This window comes from Odocoileus virginianus, chromosome 4 (assembly GCF_023699985.2).
Source record: "Odocoileus virginianus isolate 20LAN1187 ecotype Illinois chromosome 4, Ovbor_1.2, whole genome shotgun sequence".
In the NCBI taxonomy this organism is placed as follows: domain Eukaryota; kingdom Metazoa; phylum Chordata; class Mammalia; order Artiodactyla; family Cervidae; genus Odocoileus; species Odocoileus virginianus.
The window spans coordinates 89,850,830-89,868,530 of NC_069677.1; the positions used below are offsets into that span (position 1 = coordinate 89,850,830).

The 17,701-nt window shown below is 47.6% G+C and overlaps 1 protein-coding gene across 9 annotated transcripts in view; it reads left to right on the forward strand.

Annotated features, from left to right (window-relative positions):
- OXNAD1 (oxidoreductase NAD binding domain containing 1) overlaps positions 1-17,701 on the forward strand; it is a 46,069-nt gene that overhangs the window by 13,906 nt on the left and 14,462 nt on the right. For all 9 annotated transcript variants that reach the window (XM_070467006.1, XM_070467008.1, XM_070467002.1 and 6 more), the window contains one exon: positions 11,926-12,032. In XM_070467006.1, coding sequence (XP_070323107.1) covers positions 11,926-12,032 — 107 coding nt within the window. The remainder of the gene's footprint in view (positions 1-11,925; positions 12,033-17,701) is intronic.

Consider the following 17,701-nt stretch of genomic DNA (forward strand, 5'->3'; position numbering starts at 1 on the left):
ACATACATACATACATACATACATATGTATTACATATATACGTACCACATTTTCTCTGTCCATTCATCTGTCGACGGACATTTAGGTTGCTTCCTTGTCTTCACTGCTCTAACCATTGGGTCGCGTGACGAGGGATCAGACCTGTATCCCTTGTATTAGAAGGCAGATACCATTGGACCACCAGAGAAGCCCCTCGTAATTTTGACTTGCATTTCTCTAATAGCATTGTTGCGCATCTTTTCATGTGTTTATTGGCCATCTGTATATCTTCTTTGGAGAAGTGTCTATTTACATCTTCTGCCCAGTTTTTGATTGGGTTGTTTGATTTTTGATTTAAGCTGTGTAGTCTATCTGTATATTTTGGAGATTAATCCTTTGTTGGTTGCATTGTTTACAAATTTTTTCTCCCATTCTGTAGTTGTCTTTTCATTTTATTTATGGTTTCCTTTGCTTTCCAAAAGCTTTTAAGTTTAATTAGGCCCCATTTGTTTATTTTTGTTTTTATTTCTATTACTCTAGGCGATGGATCCAATAGGATACTGCTATAATTTATGTCAGAGTGTCCTGCATATATTTTCCTGTACGAGTTTTCTAGTATCCAGAGTTGCTTTTAAGTCTCTGACTCACTTTGAGTTTATTTTTGTCTGTAGTGTTAGGGAACATTCTAATTTTATTTTTTTACATGTAGCTGTCCAGTTTTTCAAGCACCACTTATTGAAGAGACCATCTTTCTCCGTTGTGTATTTTTGCCTCCATCATAGATTAATTGACTATAGGTCTATGGGTTTATTTCTAGGCTTTCTATCCTGTCTGTTGATTTGTATGTTTGTTTTTATGCCAGTACCCTACTCTTGATGACTGTAACTTTGTAGTATAGTCTGAAATCAAGAGTCTGATTCCTCCAGCTATACTTTACTTCCTCCAGATTGTTTTGGCTCTTCAGGATCTTTTGTGTTTCCATAGAAATTAAAACATTTTTGGTTCTAGTTTTATGAAAATGCCTTTGATAATTTGATAGGGTTTTCATTGAATCTGTAGATTGCATTGGTTAGTATAGTCATTTTGACAATATTGATTTTTCCAATCCAAGAACATGGTATATCTTTCCATCTGTTTGTGTCATCTTTGATTTCTTTCATCAGCATCTCATAGTTTTCAGAGTACAAGTCTTTTATCTCCCAAGGTAGGTTTATTCCTGGGTATTTTATTCTTTTTGATGTGATAGTGAATGTGGTTGTTTCCTTTCTCTTTCTGATCTTTCATTGTTAGTGTGTAGGAATGCAGCAGATTTCTTGTGTTAAGTTTCTATCCTACAACTTGACTTAATCACTGATGAACTCTAGAAGTTTTCTGGTAGCATCTTTAGGATTTTCTCTGTATAGTATAATGTCGTCTGCAAATAGCAACAGCAACAGTTTTACTTCTTTTCCAGTATGGATTCTACCCCCGCCTTTTTTTCTCTGAGTGCAGTGACTGGGACTTCCAGAAGTATGTTGAATAAAAGTGGCAAGAGTGGACATCTTTGTGTTCTTCCTGATTTTAGAGGAAATGCTTTCAGCTTTTCACTGTTGAGTATGATATTAGCTGTGGGTTTGTCATATATGACCTTTATTATGTTGAGGTGGGTTCCCTCTAAGCCCACTTTCTAGAGAGTTTTTAATCATAAATGGATGTTTAATTTTATCAAAAGCTTTTTCTGCATTTATTGAAATGGTCCTGTGGTTTTTGTTCTCCAATTTGTTATGTCACACTGATTGATTAGTGGATATTAATACATTATTGATTGGGGAATTTTTGCAGAAATTAATGCTTGTAGCCAGTGATTTGTTATGTAAGTGAATATTGAAACATGGTGGTCAGTAACATTTGGGTAACAAAAGACGTATAAGTACGTCCCTTGCCAATGATGTGTTAAAAAAATTCTTGCATCCTTGGGATAAATCCCACTTGGTCAGGGTGTGTGATTCTTTTAATGTATTGTTTGATTCAGTTTGCTAGTATTTTGTTGAGGATTTTTGCATGTATGTTCATCAGTGATGTTGGCCTGTACTTTTCTTCTTTTTGTGGTATTTGTGTCTGGTTTTGAAATCAGGGTGATGGTGGCCTTATAGAATGAGTTTGGAAGTATTCCTTCCTTTGCAATTATTTTGGAATAGTTTCAGAAGGATTGGTGTTAACTCTTTTCTAAGTGTTTGATAGAATTCGCCTGTGAAGCCATCTGTTCCTGGAGTTTACTTTGTTGGGAGTTTTAAAATCACAGTTTCAATTTCAATACTTCTAATTGGTTTGTTCATATTTTCTCTCTCTTCCTAGTTCATTCTTGGAAGATTGTACCTTTCTAAGGATTGGTCCATTTCTTCCAGGTTGTCCATTTTATTGGCATATAGTTTTTTTGTAGTACTCTCTTATGGTCCTTTGTATTTCTGTGATGTCAGTAGTAACTTCTTTTACATTTCTAATTTTACTGATTTAGGCCCTCTTCCCTTTTTTCTTGATGAGTCTTGCTAAAGGTTTATCAATTTTATTTATCTTTTCAGGAAATCAGCTTTTAGTTTCATTGATCTTTTTATTTTCTTTATCTCTATTTCATTTCTGCGCCAATCTTTATGACTTCTTTCTTTCTGCTAACTTTGGGTTTTGTTTGTTCTTTTTCTAGTTGCTTTAGATGTAAGGTTAGATTGTTATTTGTGAGTTGTCTCATTCCTTAGGTAAGCTTGTATTGCTATAAACTTATCTCTTAGAACTGCTCTTGCTGCGTCCCATAGGTTTTGGATGGCCGTGTTTTCATTTTCATTTGTTCTTAGGTATTTTTTAATCTCCTCTTTGATATCTTCAGTGATTCATTGGTTGTTTAGTAGCTTACTGTTTAGCCTCCACATGTTTATTGCAGTTTTTTCCCCCTGTAATTGATTTCTAATCTCATAGTGTTGTGGTTGGAAAAATTACTTGATATGATTTCAGTTCTCTTAAATTTACTGAGGCTTGCTTTGTGGCCTCACATGTGAGCTGTCCTGGAGAGTGTTCCATGTACATTTGAACCTTGCTACTTTCAGATGGAATGCTCTATAAATATCACTTAAGTCCATCTGATCTAATGTGTCATTTAAGGTCTGTGTTCTTTTATTCTGTCTGGATGATCTGTCCATTGATGTAACTATTACAGTGTTACTGTCAATTCTCACTTTTTGTCTGTTAACATTGGCCTCATATACTGAGGTGCTTCCTGTGCTGGGCACACATGTTTACAATTGTTACATCTTCTTCTTTGATTGATTCTTTGATCATCTTCAAAGTGGACACACTTTGATCAGAGATCAGCATGTCTTTCTTTATTTCTTGTAACAGTCTTTATTTTATAGTCCATTTTGTCTGATATAAGTATTGCTACTCCTCCTTTCCTTTGATCTCTATTTGCATAGACTGTCTCTTTTCATCCCCTCTCTTTCAGTCTGTGTGTGACACTAGATTTGAAGTAAGCCTCTTGTAGACATCATATATATGAGTCTTATTTTTGTATCATTCAGCCAGTCTGAGTTTTTGTTTGAAGCATTTAATTCATTTACATATAAGATAATTATCACTTATATATGTTCTTACAGTCTCCTACATATGAATGAGTTGTATTCTGGGAGTGCATTTGTAAGTCCAGTTTGTTTGTAAGTTGAATAGAGTTAACCTAGGCATCCAGCTTTTACAGATAACTTTTACAGAGATGTGAACTTATGTGATTGGACATGTGAATGCATGTTGCATGTTTGAAAGTTAACAAATTGAAGGTTCGTATGTAGGGGACTTACTGCCATTTTGTCAGTTGTTTTGGATCTGTTTTTGTAGGTATTTTTTTCTTCCTTTGCTGCTCTTTTGTTGCTCTGTGATATGATGACTATCTTTAATGTTGTGTTTGGATTCCTTTTTCTTTTTTGTGTATATACCTATTATAGATCTTTCACTTGTGGTTATCGGGTTTTGATATAGCCATCTGTATGTGTATATATATGATGGTTTTAAGTTGCTGGTCTCTTAATTTCAAATGCATTTCAAGTGCTGTGTGCTTGTACTCACCTCATGATTACTGGTTTTGAGGTGACTCATATTTGTGTGTGGATTTTTTACTCTCTTTACTGTATGTTTGTCTTCACCAGTGAGCCTTCCCATTTCATCATTCTCTTGTTTTTAGTTGTGGCCTTTCCTTTTCCACTTAGAGAAGTTCCTGTAGTATTCGTTGTAAAGTCAGTCTGGTGGTGCTGAATTCTTTTAGCTTTTGCTTGTCTGTGGAGCTTTTGATTTCTCTGTCAGCTCTAAAGGAGAGCCTTGCTGGGGGTGTTCTTGGTTGCAGGTTTTTCCCTGTCATCACTTTGAATATTGCGTATCATGCAGCCCTCTTCTGGCCTGCAGAGGTTTGGTTTTGATTTTGTTGTGCTTTGGTACCAAGTTGGAGGCTACTTGGGGCTTCCCTGGTGGCTCAGATGGTAAAGAATCTGCCCGCAGTGTGGGAGACCCAGGTTCAATCCCTGGGTCTGGAACGTCTCCTGGAGAAGGAAATGGCAACTCACTCCAGTATTCTTGCTTGGGAATTCCATGGACAGAGGAACCTGGCGGCTGCAATCCATGGGGTCACAAAGAGTCAGACATGACTTAGTCCTGGAAGAGATGATGGTGGCTTAGAGCAGGGTGGTAGGGATTGGGGTGGGGCTGATGAGATTCACAGGTGGGATGGGAGGTCTACGTAGATAGAAGAGGACAGGAGAGCCAGAGACTTGTAGCTTTGGGGTTTGGATAATCGGGGAAGATGATGGTGGTGGCTCATACTTGTTAAAACAGAGAACAAGTTTGGAGGAGGGAATGAAGGGCTCTGTTGGGGATAACCTGGGGGGGAGGTGGCAGGTGGATGGAGTTACAGGTGAGATGAGATCAGCCATGAGCTTTGTCAGCTCGTGTCAGCCGTTGAAACTACATGGAGATTCATTATGCTGTTTTTACTGGTTTTGTATGTGCTTGAAGTTTTCCATAGTGGAAAAGGAAGAAGCATTGAGAGAGAAAAGCGTTCTATGCCAGCTTATGTTGTTTGAGTTGGAAACTGAGGTCGGCAGTTGAATGTATGAGTTTGGAGTTTGCTGCTGGAGATAACCGTGTAAGCCTCGTGGAGAGCAGGGGGCGGGCTTGCACCCACATCTCGTGGTCAAGCGGAAGAGGACTGGCCAGTGGAGGAAACAGGGCGGGAGGGTGATGAGCAGGTGTGGGTGAAGCCAGGGGGAGGGGCGCTTCCGGGAGGGCGCGGCAGCCACGTGGATCCCGAGAGGCCAGCGCCAGGCATCGTGCAGTGGGTGGCGGCAGCCGGAGTGACCACCTTCCGTGCATCGCTGAGTGTGAACGCCTGCCAGACTGTGGAGGGGAGTCGAGTGGGAAATAAGAAAGTGGAGCCAGGAGCGTGGACCACTCTTCAGTTTTTTGTGTGGATGGGAGCAGAGGCATGGGGTAACAGCTCGATGAAGGGAGAGGCTTGTTTTGTGTGTTGTATTTTGAGAGGAAGCAGAGCCTGTAGTCAGGTAGTCAGGTGCCTGGATTCAGATCTCAGCTTTGCCACTTAGCGGCTCTGGGACCTCAGTTTTCTCACATGCAAAGCGGGGATGTTGTTGATGCTCGCTCCTTAGGGCTGTTGTGACAGAAGAGTCCATTACTGTGCATGCAGTGCCCAGTGAGCTCTGTCTGTGGGCATTCACCGCGTCTCCTCCTGTGGCGGAGACCCTGGTGCGCGTGTTGTCATGGAGACTAGTGAGAAGGGGGTGATGCCCGAGAGAGGGAAGGCTTGAGGGGCAGAGGGCAGACTCAGTCCGGGTGGGCGGCTGAGTCTTCGGGAGGAGCGGGGAGGGTGTGTGGTCACGCCAGCCTGCGGTGCTGACAGCTCAGCCACTGAAGAGGTCGTGCAGGTGGCAGAATGTGCGCTCTTCCCTCGTCAGTGATTCACTCCCGTAAAAACCTCCTCTTGTCATCAGATCCCCCTCGTCAGGTTGCTCTGCGGCCACAGCTGAAATCCTGCCTCTGGGCCTTGGTGTCCTTACGTGTGAGATGACACACTGCCCTTGGTAATGACCGAGTTTTCCTTCCGTCCTGCAATGCTGTGTGCCCCGATTGTGTTTTTGTTTCAGGTTGTCTCCACTCCTAACTTGGTCTAAATTTTTAAGCCAGCAAAAGAATAAATGGGTGTGGACGGGGGAAGGCAGCCGGGTTTCCCAGAGAAAGGCCCATTTCCTGCAGAGACTCCTGTAGCAGCAGGAACCTCAAAATACCATCCACAAAACCTCAGTTAGTGTGATGGCATTTCCTTTTAGGTGCTGACTCCGTCAAAGCATGAGAAATGTGCTACTGAGAGCTGGCAAATGTATTGTTTTATTGAACAGTAGAAGAGTTATTTTATGGAAAACTTCATTTCCTGCCATGTGTTTTACCTTAGGACATGGCCAGTTGAGGTTTCAGTTGCGAAATCTTCTGATTCATTGAGCATGAGAACAAGTACAAATGTTAAAACATGTAGTTTCTCCATCGTGTTTTGCCTTTTCACTAAAAGTAGAGAAAGAATAGCATATAACCAGAGCCATGATGACAGATCTTAATTACATGAAATCATTTTCAGAATAAAAATGATGTGGACTTCAAAAAGATTTTGCTAATGTTTTTCACTCTACATTGCCAGAAATCTCTATATAGTGAACAGTATTTGTATTAAGAAAATAAAATATTAAGAGGGAGACATGCCTTTAAAAATCCAGGATTGTGCAAAGTAGTTTGCATTTTTGCCTAGATTATTTAGACTAATAGCCACAGGAATGTTGCCTTTTGTAGTAATACAAGTAGGCCAAAAGCATCTGGGAACATTTTCATAAAGGCTCTCCAAATGAAAAGTGGACCTTTTCAATAGGAGGTGTAACTTCTTCCTCTTCTTCATTGAATTCTTTATTTGGACTTTGGCAGACGGTTGTTGATGGTATTTTACATGGTCTAGCGTTTGCTGACTGAGCAAGTTTGCGTTTCAGCTCACTTCTCTGCACTTTCCCCCATCGCCTCCACCCCCATGACTATGAATGTCACTTCCCTGCCACCAGGTGACTCTTTGGGATGTGTTTAAAGCTTGCACTTACCTAGATTTTAGTGAATCTGACAGAAGCCCATTTAACTGTTACGGTGACATAATCGAGTTTTTGGCTGTGTTTTCACGGATTATTATACTGAAAGAAAAAAATGAAAACAAATGTTTCTTTTTTGTAAACCTTAAAAAAAAATTGAGAATATTAATGTAACGGAGAGTCCCCTGATGATCGTTGTTACTTGTCTTTGTAATAAGATGTTTAGAGTATGTGACTAGAGTATGTGAGTAGAGTCCTATCCCACGAAAAAAGTCCCTGTCTTCCATGCCATCTTCTATGTTTTGAATATGAACTAGGCCAGGCTTTCTTTAATGGTCTCCCATCTCCTTTCTTTCTTTCTGTTTTGACCATAAAAAGCTCCTGAATTTCTACTAACCTTTGTTTTAGAAACCAGTTTTAGGTCACTGATTGCAGCCATGAAATTAAAAGACGCTTACTCCTTGGAAGGAAAGTTATGACCAACCTAGACAGCATATTTAAAAGTAGAGACATTAGTTTGCCAACAAAGGTCCGTCTAGTCAAGGCTATGGTTTTTCCAGTGGTCATGTATGGATGTGAGAGTTGGACGGTGAAGAAAGCTGAGCGCCAAAGAACTGATGCTTTTGAACTGTGGTGTTGGAGAAGACTCTTGAGAGTCCCTTGGACTGCAAGGAGATCCAACCAGTCCATCCTAAAGGAGATCAGTCCTGGGTGTTCATTGGAAGGACTGATGTTGAAGCTGAAACTCCAATACTTTGGCCACCTCCTGTGAAGAGTTGACTCATTAGAAAAGGCCCTGATGCTGGGAAGGATTGAGGGCAGGAGGAGAAGGGGATGACAGAGGATGAGATGGCTGGATGGCATCACCGATTCAATGGACATGGGTTTGGGTAGACTCTGGGAGTTGGTGATGGACAGGGAGGCCTGGCGTGCTGCGATTCATGGGGTCGCAAAGAGTCGGACATGACAGCGACTGAACTGAACTAAGAGTTTTGATCCATTCTGCAAATATTGACTGAATCTTAACTGTGTGTTTAGCCCTGTGCTTAAGGTAGGGAGTTGATCTAGATGTCCATTCTATCTCTTCCTGCCTACAGGAGGCTTGCGGTCTGCGTGTGGAAAAGATGTGTTCATGAATATTTCTATTTACATAAAATGCTAAGTTAGGTTGAGAGGCTGGAGAGTGGAGGGGGGACCCATGCAGCTCCCGGGCTGTGGGTGGGAGGGTGTCAGACAGGACTGAGGGCCCCCCATGCCCTCAGCAGGGCTTTGAAAGGTAGGCAGGTGTCAGGTGCCCTTGAGGGCTGGCAGGCTGTCTGGTTGGGCTGGTGGGCGTTGCCCAGGCCTCTTCGCATTCCATTTGCAGTTGAGTGTTAGGGAGCCCTTAGGAGTTTGAAGCGGGAGAGTGACCCACCAAGGTCCAACAGCCTATTGGCTGTTTTGAGGGTGATAAGAGGAAGGCCGAGGCGGAAATTCAGGCGAGAAGAATGGGGCTCGTGGCTCAGGGTGGTGGTGGGTGAGCGAGGGGGGGAGGTGGCATGAGGGGAGCTCATAGAGCTGGCTCCAGCGTCAGGGATGAGCCGGACTGTGTGTGCCTGTGCCTGGTGTGGGGTTGACGTGCTGAGTCCTGAGTGGGCCCAGAACGGAAGCCCTGGCGGCGGGAGGCGGCTGCTTCTGCCGCCCCCTGGGGGGGAGGTGCAGCCTTCTCCTCCTCGGCCCCGCCGGGGCCGGTCCCCAAGCTCCAGGAGGGATGTGGAAGGAAGGGGTGTGGCGGGTGTAGTCGTGCGTGTCAGTGACTTTGCTGTCAGGACAGAGCTCTCAGGCGGTCAAGGGCCAGGCAGGCCTGGTGTGACTCTGGACTCAGCCATGCCCGAGTGATCGTGAGCACGTTACTGAACCTTTCTGTTTCCTTTTCTGCACAGTGGAGGGTAACAGTCCTGTCTCTTGGGGTGGAATATGGTTATTCGTATTAGCTGAGTGAATTAAGGTCTGTTAACATCTACCCCAGAACCTGGAGTGCACCTGTGCTAGATGCCCCTCAGATGTTGGCTGTTGTCACAGAGAGTGTAGCTGTGAGCTGGCAGTTGGCAGAAAAGGAATGCTGAGTTGGGGTGAAGGGACAGTAGCTTTGGGAGTGCTTGAGGGCCTTGGCCCCAAGGTGGAGAGCAAGTCAGGGTGAGGCTCCTGGTGAGGAGTGGGAAGAGGAGCAAAGAAGGGGCAGGGGGACCAGGTCAGGGAGGCGGGGGGGATCGAGGGAGTTCAGTGTCCCATGTCCCAGGCAAGGAGGAGGCCTCAGGATGTGGAGAGGAAGTTGGCAGCATCCGATTCAGAGACATCAGGGAGGCTGAGAACTGAGGCTGCGTGTTGAGTTTGGTTGTTGGAGAAGATGCCCACCAGCCCTGGGGCAAGTCATGGGAGGGGGGAAGTCATGGGAGGGGGGAATGTCACGGGAGGGGGAGGTCACGGGAGGGGGAGGTCATAGGAGGGCAGCAGCCAGGTGATCGTACTGAGAGCATCTCGGGGGCAGGGAAGGTTCTCTTGGGTGAGAGTATCGGTAGATTCCGGGGTTAAAAGCTGGATTTCTAAAATAAAGACAGTATGGCTTTAAGTTGGTTCTAGCAAAATAACGTGTAGGCTGTGGGTCCAAGACCACCATGCTGTCTGTGAGAACCGCCCCCTGGGTTTGGGTGCTCCGTCTTTGAGGCCCTGTGTGGCGGCAGCAATGACGTGACCTGTGCAGTGATGCACAGATCAAGTGTAAGATTGCCTTGTGATAACAGATACATACTGGTAGGCTTGTTACCATTAGTGTAGTAAGATACAGTAAACGCTTACTGAGCACTTAATGAGGGGCAGCAGTGTCACTCACACAGGCTCTGCATGAGTTGCATGTTGAAGCCTCCCGCCAGCTCTGTGAGGGGCGAACGCTGTTCCTCTCACCAGGCTGAGGGGCTGGGCTCACTCGTGTGCCCGGGCTCACACCGCGGGTCCGTGGTAGAGCCAGGCTGCGGTAGCCTGCACTGTGGCTGTGTGACCCATGCTGCAAACAGCCATCTTCTGCTGCTTCCTCATGTTGGCTGAATTGTTACGGACCGGCCGTTGGCAGCATCGGGCATCATGTCTGATGAGTCGGGGGTCTGGGGGGCAGGCTGGGTGTGGGGAAGGCTGGTGGGAGCTGAGTGAGGCAGCGTTCCAGGCAGGGTGGTGGGGGCTGGGATCACAGAGGCACAGGTGGGGGGCTCCCCAGGGCAGAGCTACCCCGCTTGCTCTCGGGGAGACGAGAGAGGGCCGGTGAGTGCTGAGAAAGGCCCTCAGCGGCAGGGATCTTACAGGATTGTGAGAAGGCCAGCATGTTTTCAGAGGTGTTTTGCAGTGAGGGCGATCACCAGCATCTGGAGAGCTTTGCTGTGGGATTTTAGGAATTGTCTCCCACTGCTTGTTTGATTAGACTTGGTCCTCCTGGAGAAAAGGGGCTGGATGAGCTCACGTTCATTGGAGGGACTGATGCTGAAGCTGAAGCTGCAATACTTTGGCCACCTGATGTGAAGAGTGGACTCATTAGAAAAGACCCTGATGCTGGGTAAGATGGAGGGCAGGAGAAGGGGACGAGAGAGGATGAGATGGCTGGATGGCATCACCAACTCGATGGACATGAGTTTGAGTAAGCTCCGGGAGTTGGTGATGGACAGGGAGGCCTGGCGGGCTGCGGTTCACGGAGTGGCAAAGAGTCGGACACAACTGAGCGACTGAACTGAAACAGGCTCACATTAGCAGGGGCGGCCCCCTGACCTTGACAGAGCCCCAGGGCACCCCCTGGTGGAGCTGAGAAGGTAATACAGGCAGAAAGGCTGTGTTTGGACACCTGCTGCTGATGGGATTTGCTGCCAGAAGTGGAGCGGCAATCTTAGGAGGCGGGGAGAGTCTTACTGTCTTCTCTCTGCTGTGGTGAAAAACTCCCAGCTCTGGGAGGAGGAGAAGAGACCCAAAGACGGAAGAAACGAGGAATGTCGGAAGTAGAACCAAGTGGAGCTTGAGGAATGTGGGGTATGGATGACACTGAACTGAAGAGGGCCTGACTCAGGCCTGTTTAGAATTTTCTGAAAACCAGACACGTCATTTAAAACAGTGCTTCTCCAGCGACCTGTAGCAAAAGTCTGTTTTTGTTGCTGTTTGAAGGTTGTGAACTGTTTATATCTTGTAAAATACAATAAAAATGAACTGGAAAAGATGAAGAAAGCAAAGACACAGAGTACACATCCAATTTGTTGTCTGTTGTCAGAGTCAACAGAAACACAGTTTACTCTTCGAAATTGCTAAACAAAAAGTTTCTAAGTGTTTGCTTTTCATTTCTGAAGTCAGCTTGACTTGGACTTTGGCAGGCTCAGAACAAACACAGGCTTGCGGCTGACCGTGGCACTCATTAACGTGCTTGCCCCAGAGCAGTCGGGTGGCAGGCAGGGCCTCACGGGCTGGGGGGTGGGGGATGCTCTTTCCAGAGCCCCCAGCCCGGTGCTGGCACACGCTGCACACTCAGCAAATACACGCCTGTTAAACAGTCCCCTTAAGAGACAGTTTTTATATGCAGAATAAAATTCAGTGAGTAGGATAGCAAGTCTCCCAAAGTAGTTGAAATTCGTTCATCTGGGGATAGGCAGAATTCTGAAGCAAAGTATGCTTTACCTTGTTTTGCAATTTTTGAAAACCACATCTTTGTAGATTAAAAAAAAATGTAGTTACTAGAAAGCCACTTTGTTTCTGAGTTGAGCGCCCCTAACCTCAGTCAGCCTCGTCTTTTTGTTTCCAGGTCGTTTCCGCAGCCAAGGTGTGTGGAGTGGCCAGCGAGTCCCCTTCGGTGAAGAGGCTCCGCCTGCTCGTTGCCGATAAAGACTTTTCTTTTAAGGCTGGCCAGTGGTAAGTGGCTCTTCTGTGTCCTCAGCGTGAGTGATCAAGGTGCCATCAGACGCCAGAGCTGCTTTTTCCTTCTAGAAAGGACTTCTGTGACTACTTTTTCTCCTGGGGAAGAAGAATTCTAGGGCGTCTCCCTTCAGCCTGATTCTCTTCCTGGCATGGAGAACCTGATTCCTTTCCTAGCCTCAGGGCCCCCCTTGGTTCTGAGCCTTGGAGCCTCTCAGCGTAGTTGAAAGTTGCTTCCTTGAGTTTTCCAGAGGGAGACAGAGCGGCTAGTTGTAGTCTGGACCCTGTAACTCTGACAGAGATTCTCTTCTGCAGGACTGACTGCCGACAGAATGCACTGCAGTCGTCCCCTCTGCTTCACTTACGTGTCGTTGTGGGTGGATACATTTTTAAAAAATCAGCCTTTATGTCAAATGCCTAGTAAATGCATGAGTCTGAAACTGGTTATGGCAACCAGTCTCCTCACAGAAGTGTCCGCCGTCTCGCCTGAATTCTGCAGCCCTCGCACCTTGTCTGGGTTGAGTTGAAATATCTTGCTTAATTTGTTATCAGAACATCCCCCCAATCAGACCCAGCCCGCATCACGGTCATGACCGAGGGCTGGTCATTGTGCTGATGGGAGCAGCCCAGCTGTCCCAGTGTTCCCGCGAAGGGCCTCACTGAGCGGCTCTGGAAGTTGGATCGTAAACGCAACCCGCATTTCCTTAGGAAAGGTGTGTTTGGGTGTCTGTTTCCTTTATTTAAATCCAGCATTCATTTCTAAATGAGTTTCTGGCATGTCAATCTTGGTCGTCTTTCTTAGGAGCTACTTGACTAATTTTGGCAGTCCATCTGGAAATGTGGTTTTGTTAGGAGGAGGATGTGTGATAATAGCAAGAGTTAGCAGGCTTGTGTTAATAGTTTGCTTTGAATATAGAACCAGAAAACAAGATGCTGATTGCAATAATTTGTGCTTGTGAAGCAATTTACTGCAATCTTTGCACATGTTCGGTGATACATATTAAGTGCATTTGGGCTGTTTTGAGGGTGGGGGCAGTTGGCAACGTTTTTACCCTTCAAAACTAGTTTAGCAGTTATTGCCTTGAAAAGTGCAAACTTCAATTACGAGGCTCTGTCTTTCGGCGCTTCCCTTCCGGGGAGGTGTCTGTGTTCTGTGCGCAGCGTTCTCTGTGTGCCTTCCGCTTGGAATGGTGCCGACGCTGACCCCGGTGTCCCGATTAGAGCAAGCCTGTGCCTGGGTTGTCCTGCTGCTCCCGCGGTGCGTGTGTGAGTATGGCAGCACGTGCAAACTGTAGTTATCTCCTAAGAAAATGGCATTGCCTCGCGCTGTGCACAGATTAGGGTCTCCCCGTGCGCCTCGGTGGGAGACTCCTATGCGGGTGGCGCATAGGTGGTGTCACTGAATGGGTCTGGTTAGCCCGTCCGTGTGGGCGCTGGTTCAGTGCGCGCTGGGCAGAGGGCCGGCGTGGGGCAGGGGTCAGCCCCAGCTGGTCCATGTTCCCTGCCAGGCGAGTCTGTCACTCGTGCCTGGCGCCCAGACCACTTCTGTAAAAGGCTGCTGCCTTAACACCGCCTCTCCGCACGGCTCTGGACACTGAGCCCTCTGTCTGTGTGAGGTGGTGGGCACCGCTCTGTTGGCCCTGTCGCCGGGATGGCCCTCTCGGCCCTCACCCCACGTGGCACTCGGTGGGGTGGGAGGGAGAGTGGATGTGGCTGCTGTGCGCTTGCGGGGTCAGGGTGATCGGAGTGAGAGCAGCTGGAGGCGAAGGGCAGGGCGCCCGCTGGGCCGTGATCCACGACCCACGTCCCTGGACTCGTGAGCGGTGGCCCCACTGACGCCTGCCAGACTCTTGAGGGGAGGTGCGAAGCCACCTCTGAGTGTATGCTCTGCGGCCTTGGGCCCCGACCCCCGGGTGGACACTCCAGCCTGGACCAGAATGGTCTCCCGGGGCTGTTCGCTGCTGCGGTGCGTTCTTCCTGACCCTCTGGAGGAGACTGCTTCCTGTACTGGGAGACTGCTGTCAGCGCTCACGCCATCCCATCCAGAGAGAAAGGCTGAAAGGGAGAATTCCTTCCGACCCGTTTCCCGCACGAGCAGGGCTGACCCTTCGGGGCTTCTCCCACCAGGAGCTCATGGCTTAGCACGCAGTTCCCTGGGGAGTCCTGCGCTGGCCCTCGCTCGGCGCTCCCCGGACAGAGGAGGGGAAGGATGGAGCTGGGCGTGGCCCCAGCGGTCTCCCCTCGCCCAAGAGTGCGCAGGGCTGCCAGGTGCCGGTGCTGTGGGCGCGTCCGTCCGTCCCAGGGGCTGTGTCACGCGGCCCAGTCTGCCGCTCTGCCTTCCCACCTGCCGCTCTCCCTGCCCACCTGCTGGCTCTGCGAGGTGGGGGCTTCCTTTTTGCTCTGGGCTTCGGTTTCCAGGTCCTCGAGGAGGGGAGAGTAACACGTCGGTGCTGGAGGATGTCAGGCATTTGGCACGGTGCCTGATGTTTCCTTTGTGCATGTTTTTGGTGTCTGTTGTGGCCAGTGCTTTGCTAGGCCGCCAGAGAGCACCTGTGCTGGTGAGGTCCTCTGAGGAGATCCGTGAAGTCCCGGGGACAGGCTGAGCGCCTCGCCGGCCTCCCCGGCACCGAGGCCACCGTGGGGAGAGCAGCCGGCCTGTGAGGAGTGGGCGGGCGCACGCTGCCGCTGCTCGCCGCATGCCCGGGCTGTGTGCACAGCACACCGGGGAGCAGGCAGCGCGTTTCTGAGTGGGGAAGCTGTGTCTCTGACTTCATACGAGATAGCAGGGTTTCATGCTTGAAAGTACTCAGGGTAGTGAGGTGAGAGGAGCCAGGTTAGAGAGCTGGGACTCTGCCCCGCCTGCCAGCAGGGCCGCTGCGCTGCAGACGTGAGCACTACGGCATCGGCCGACTCACAGGACCCCGTGGGGGAGGTGCCGCGTTCCTGGGAGTCTTTCTGCAGACGGTGTCCCCCTCCGCTGCCTGTCTGATGAGCACTGTCTTTCAAGACTCTTCTGTGAAGTCTTTCCTGATTCCTCCATCCCTGGTGGAATTAACTTATTTTTCCTCTCCTCCCCATGTCCTTTCCACCCCCAAGCAGATTTTAAAAAAAAAGAAAATGCAGTAGCTTTATTAGTATTTTCCTGATACAGTTGGGATCACACATGTTGGAGCTAAGTAGAAACCTGCACTAAGTGTGGCACTTGGCAGGCCCATCTCAGGTGAGGAATGTTCTCCCCAAGCTGATGTTTTCACAGCCCTGCTGCTGCTTTCCTGACTATACTAGTGCGCAGTCGTGGCTGACTCTCCGCGACCCTTTGAACTGTCCTCTGTCTGTGGCATCCTCTGGGCAGGAACACTGGAGTGGGTTGCCATTTCCTCCTCCAGAGGGTCTTCCCGACCCAGGAATCGGTTCAGACCCAAGGAGTCTCTTGTGTCGCCTTTATTTCAGGCAGATTCTTTCCCTGCTGAGCCCTCAGGTTAATCTTCCTCCCGTTAGGGAGGTTTGTGAGGGCGGGAACCAAGACAGACTTAAATCTTTACCGCCAGCACCAGCCTCCGTGCCTGTACATGGTCGGCAGATGCTGTCCGTCATGTGTGCAGAGCCGGGCAGCTGAGAGTTTGGGATCTCAGGGTGAAGCATCCTTAGCGCCAGCACCAGCCTCCGTGCCTGTACATGGTCAGCAGATGCTGTCCGTCGTGTGTGCGGAGCCGGGCAGCTAAGAGCTGGGATCTCAGGGTGAAGCATGGTCACTGGGCTGTGGCTCGTGTGCCTGCTGTGTGCTGGGCCCTGGGGCGGGACAGGGCTGCCAGGTGTCACCTTAGACGTGGATATGCGTGCTTTGCTGCAGAACGAGGCCCTTTCTCTCTGCTCTTCATGTACTCACTGTGAAGGACATCATTTTTAACAGGGGGTGTGTGTGTGTGTCCAAAACTTTTTCTTTCTTGGAAAGATGTTTTACTAAATATGTATTGTGCATCTTTTCTTAAGCCTATTCAGATGAGGTTCTTCTGTAGCATTTCGTGAAGGAGTCCTTTTTCCTAAAGGTGGAGGGTTTCCAGAGTTACTGGAGAAGACGGATTCCCTGTCAGTTACCTGAGAAAAAGGTCTGTATCATCATCAACCAGCAGAGGGTGCTATAGTTCAGGAAATAAAGCAGCAAAAAATAGCTCAGAGATTAATTTTTTTAAACACAGACCCTTTGGAAATGCCATTCACCTCTTCTCTGAAAGCATATAGCAGCAGTGTTAGTAAGTGTTAACTATAGTCTTTTAAAATTTGTATGTTGTCTGAAATGGAAAGGAAATTAAAGTGTTCATGGGAAAGAAGGAAGTAAATACAGGCGGAAATAACCTGGGGACCTTTTCTGGAGCACTTCCTGCCCAGAACTTGTTTTCTAAGGCTATAAAAAATGACCAGATACCTAAGGCCAGAGTTGAGAAGAGAACAGTTTCTAAGGCCATAGATCAGATTAGGAGAGGACATCAAGTGCTTTTTCCTCCCAGGGGCGGGGCATGAGACTGTTGCCTTTTTTATTATACTGTCTGTTCTTCGCTGGCTGAGGAGCAGCCCTGATGGGTACATGAGTTTCCTGGATGTGGGGGTGGGAGGTCCCTGTGGTTCTCAGTTTCTAGTAGATTTCTCTTTCCTTGCTATGTGACTTGATTTATTGCATTTCCTAGCACCCTCACCCAATAAAAAGTTTGTGGCCTGCAATTATTGATGGCTTGAAACTCACATGAGTTCTCCACTCTAGGAGAATGCTTAGAAGTGAAGAAGGCAACTTGAGATTGTCAGAATTTAGGAGGCTGCATCACCTATTTAATTGAGTTGGTCAAATGCCAGCAAAAGAGTTTTTGTTGCCTTCTTTTTCACATTTAAGAAACTGTTTTATCAAGATAAATGTATCATAAAATTCACCCATTTAAAGGGTACAGTTCAGTGATTTCTAGTATATTCACATAATTGAATTCACAATGTATTCTAGAATTGTATAGTGATCAGCCAGTCAACTTTCAGAAAATTCTCATCATCCCAGAAAGAAGCACTGCCCTGAATATCTTTCGCCCCCCTCCTCACCCTTAGGCAGCCACTGTTCTGGTTTCTGTCTTCTATGGCTTTCCTGTTCTGGACACTGTGTGTCAGTGGAACTATGGAGTGTGTGTCTGTTTTGTGACCAGCTTCTTTCACTTCCTTGACTTCCCTGCTGGCTCAGGCGGTGGAGTCTGCCTGCAGCGCGGAGACCCGGTTCAGTCCCTGGCTGGGGAAGATCTCCTGGAGAAGCAAATGGCGCCCCACTCCAGTACTCTTGCCTGGAAAATCCCATGGACAGAGGAGCCTGGCAGGCTACAGTCCATGGGGTCGCAGAGTCGGACACGACTGAGCTACTTCACTTCTTTCACTTAACGCGTCTGTGTGTGACATGTATCAGTTTTTCATTCTGTGAATGTACCGCCTTTGTTTCCATATTCATCAGTTGGTGAACATTTAGGTTGTTTTGGAACTTTAGGCTGTTAGCAATAATGCTGCTGTGAACATTCATGTACCTATTTTTAAGTGGATACATGTTTTCTTTTTTCTTTAGCATATACCTCAGAGTAGAACTGCTGGTCACATCTTAACATTTTCTGGCACTGCCAAATTGTTCTTTAAAGTAGCAAGGCCAT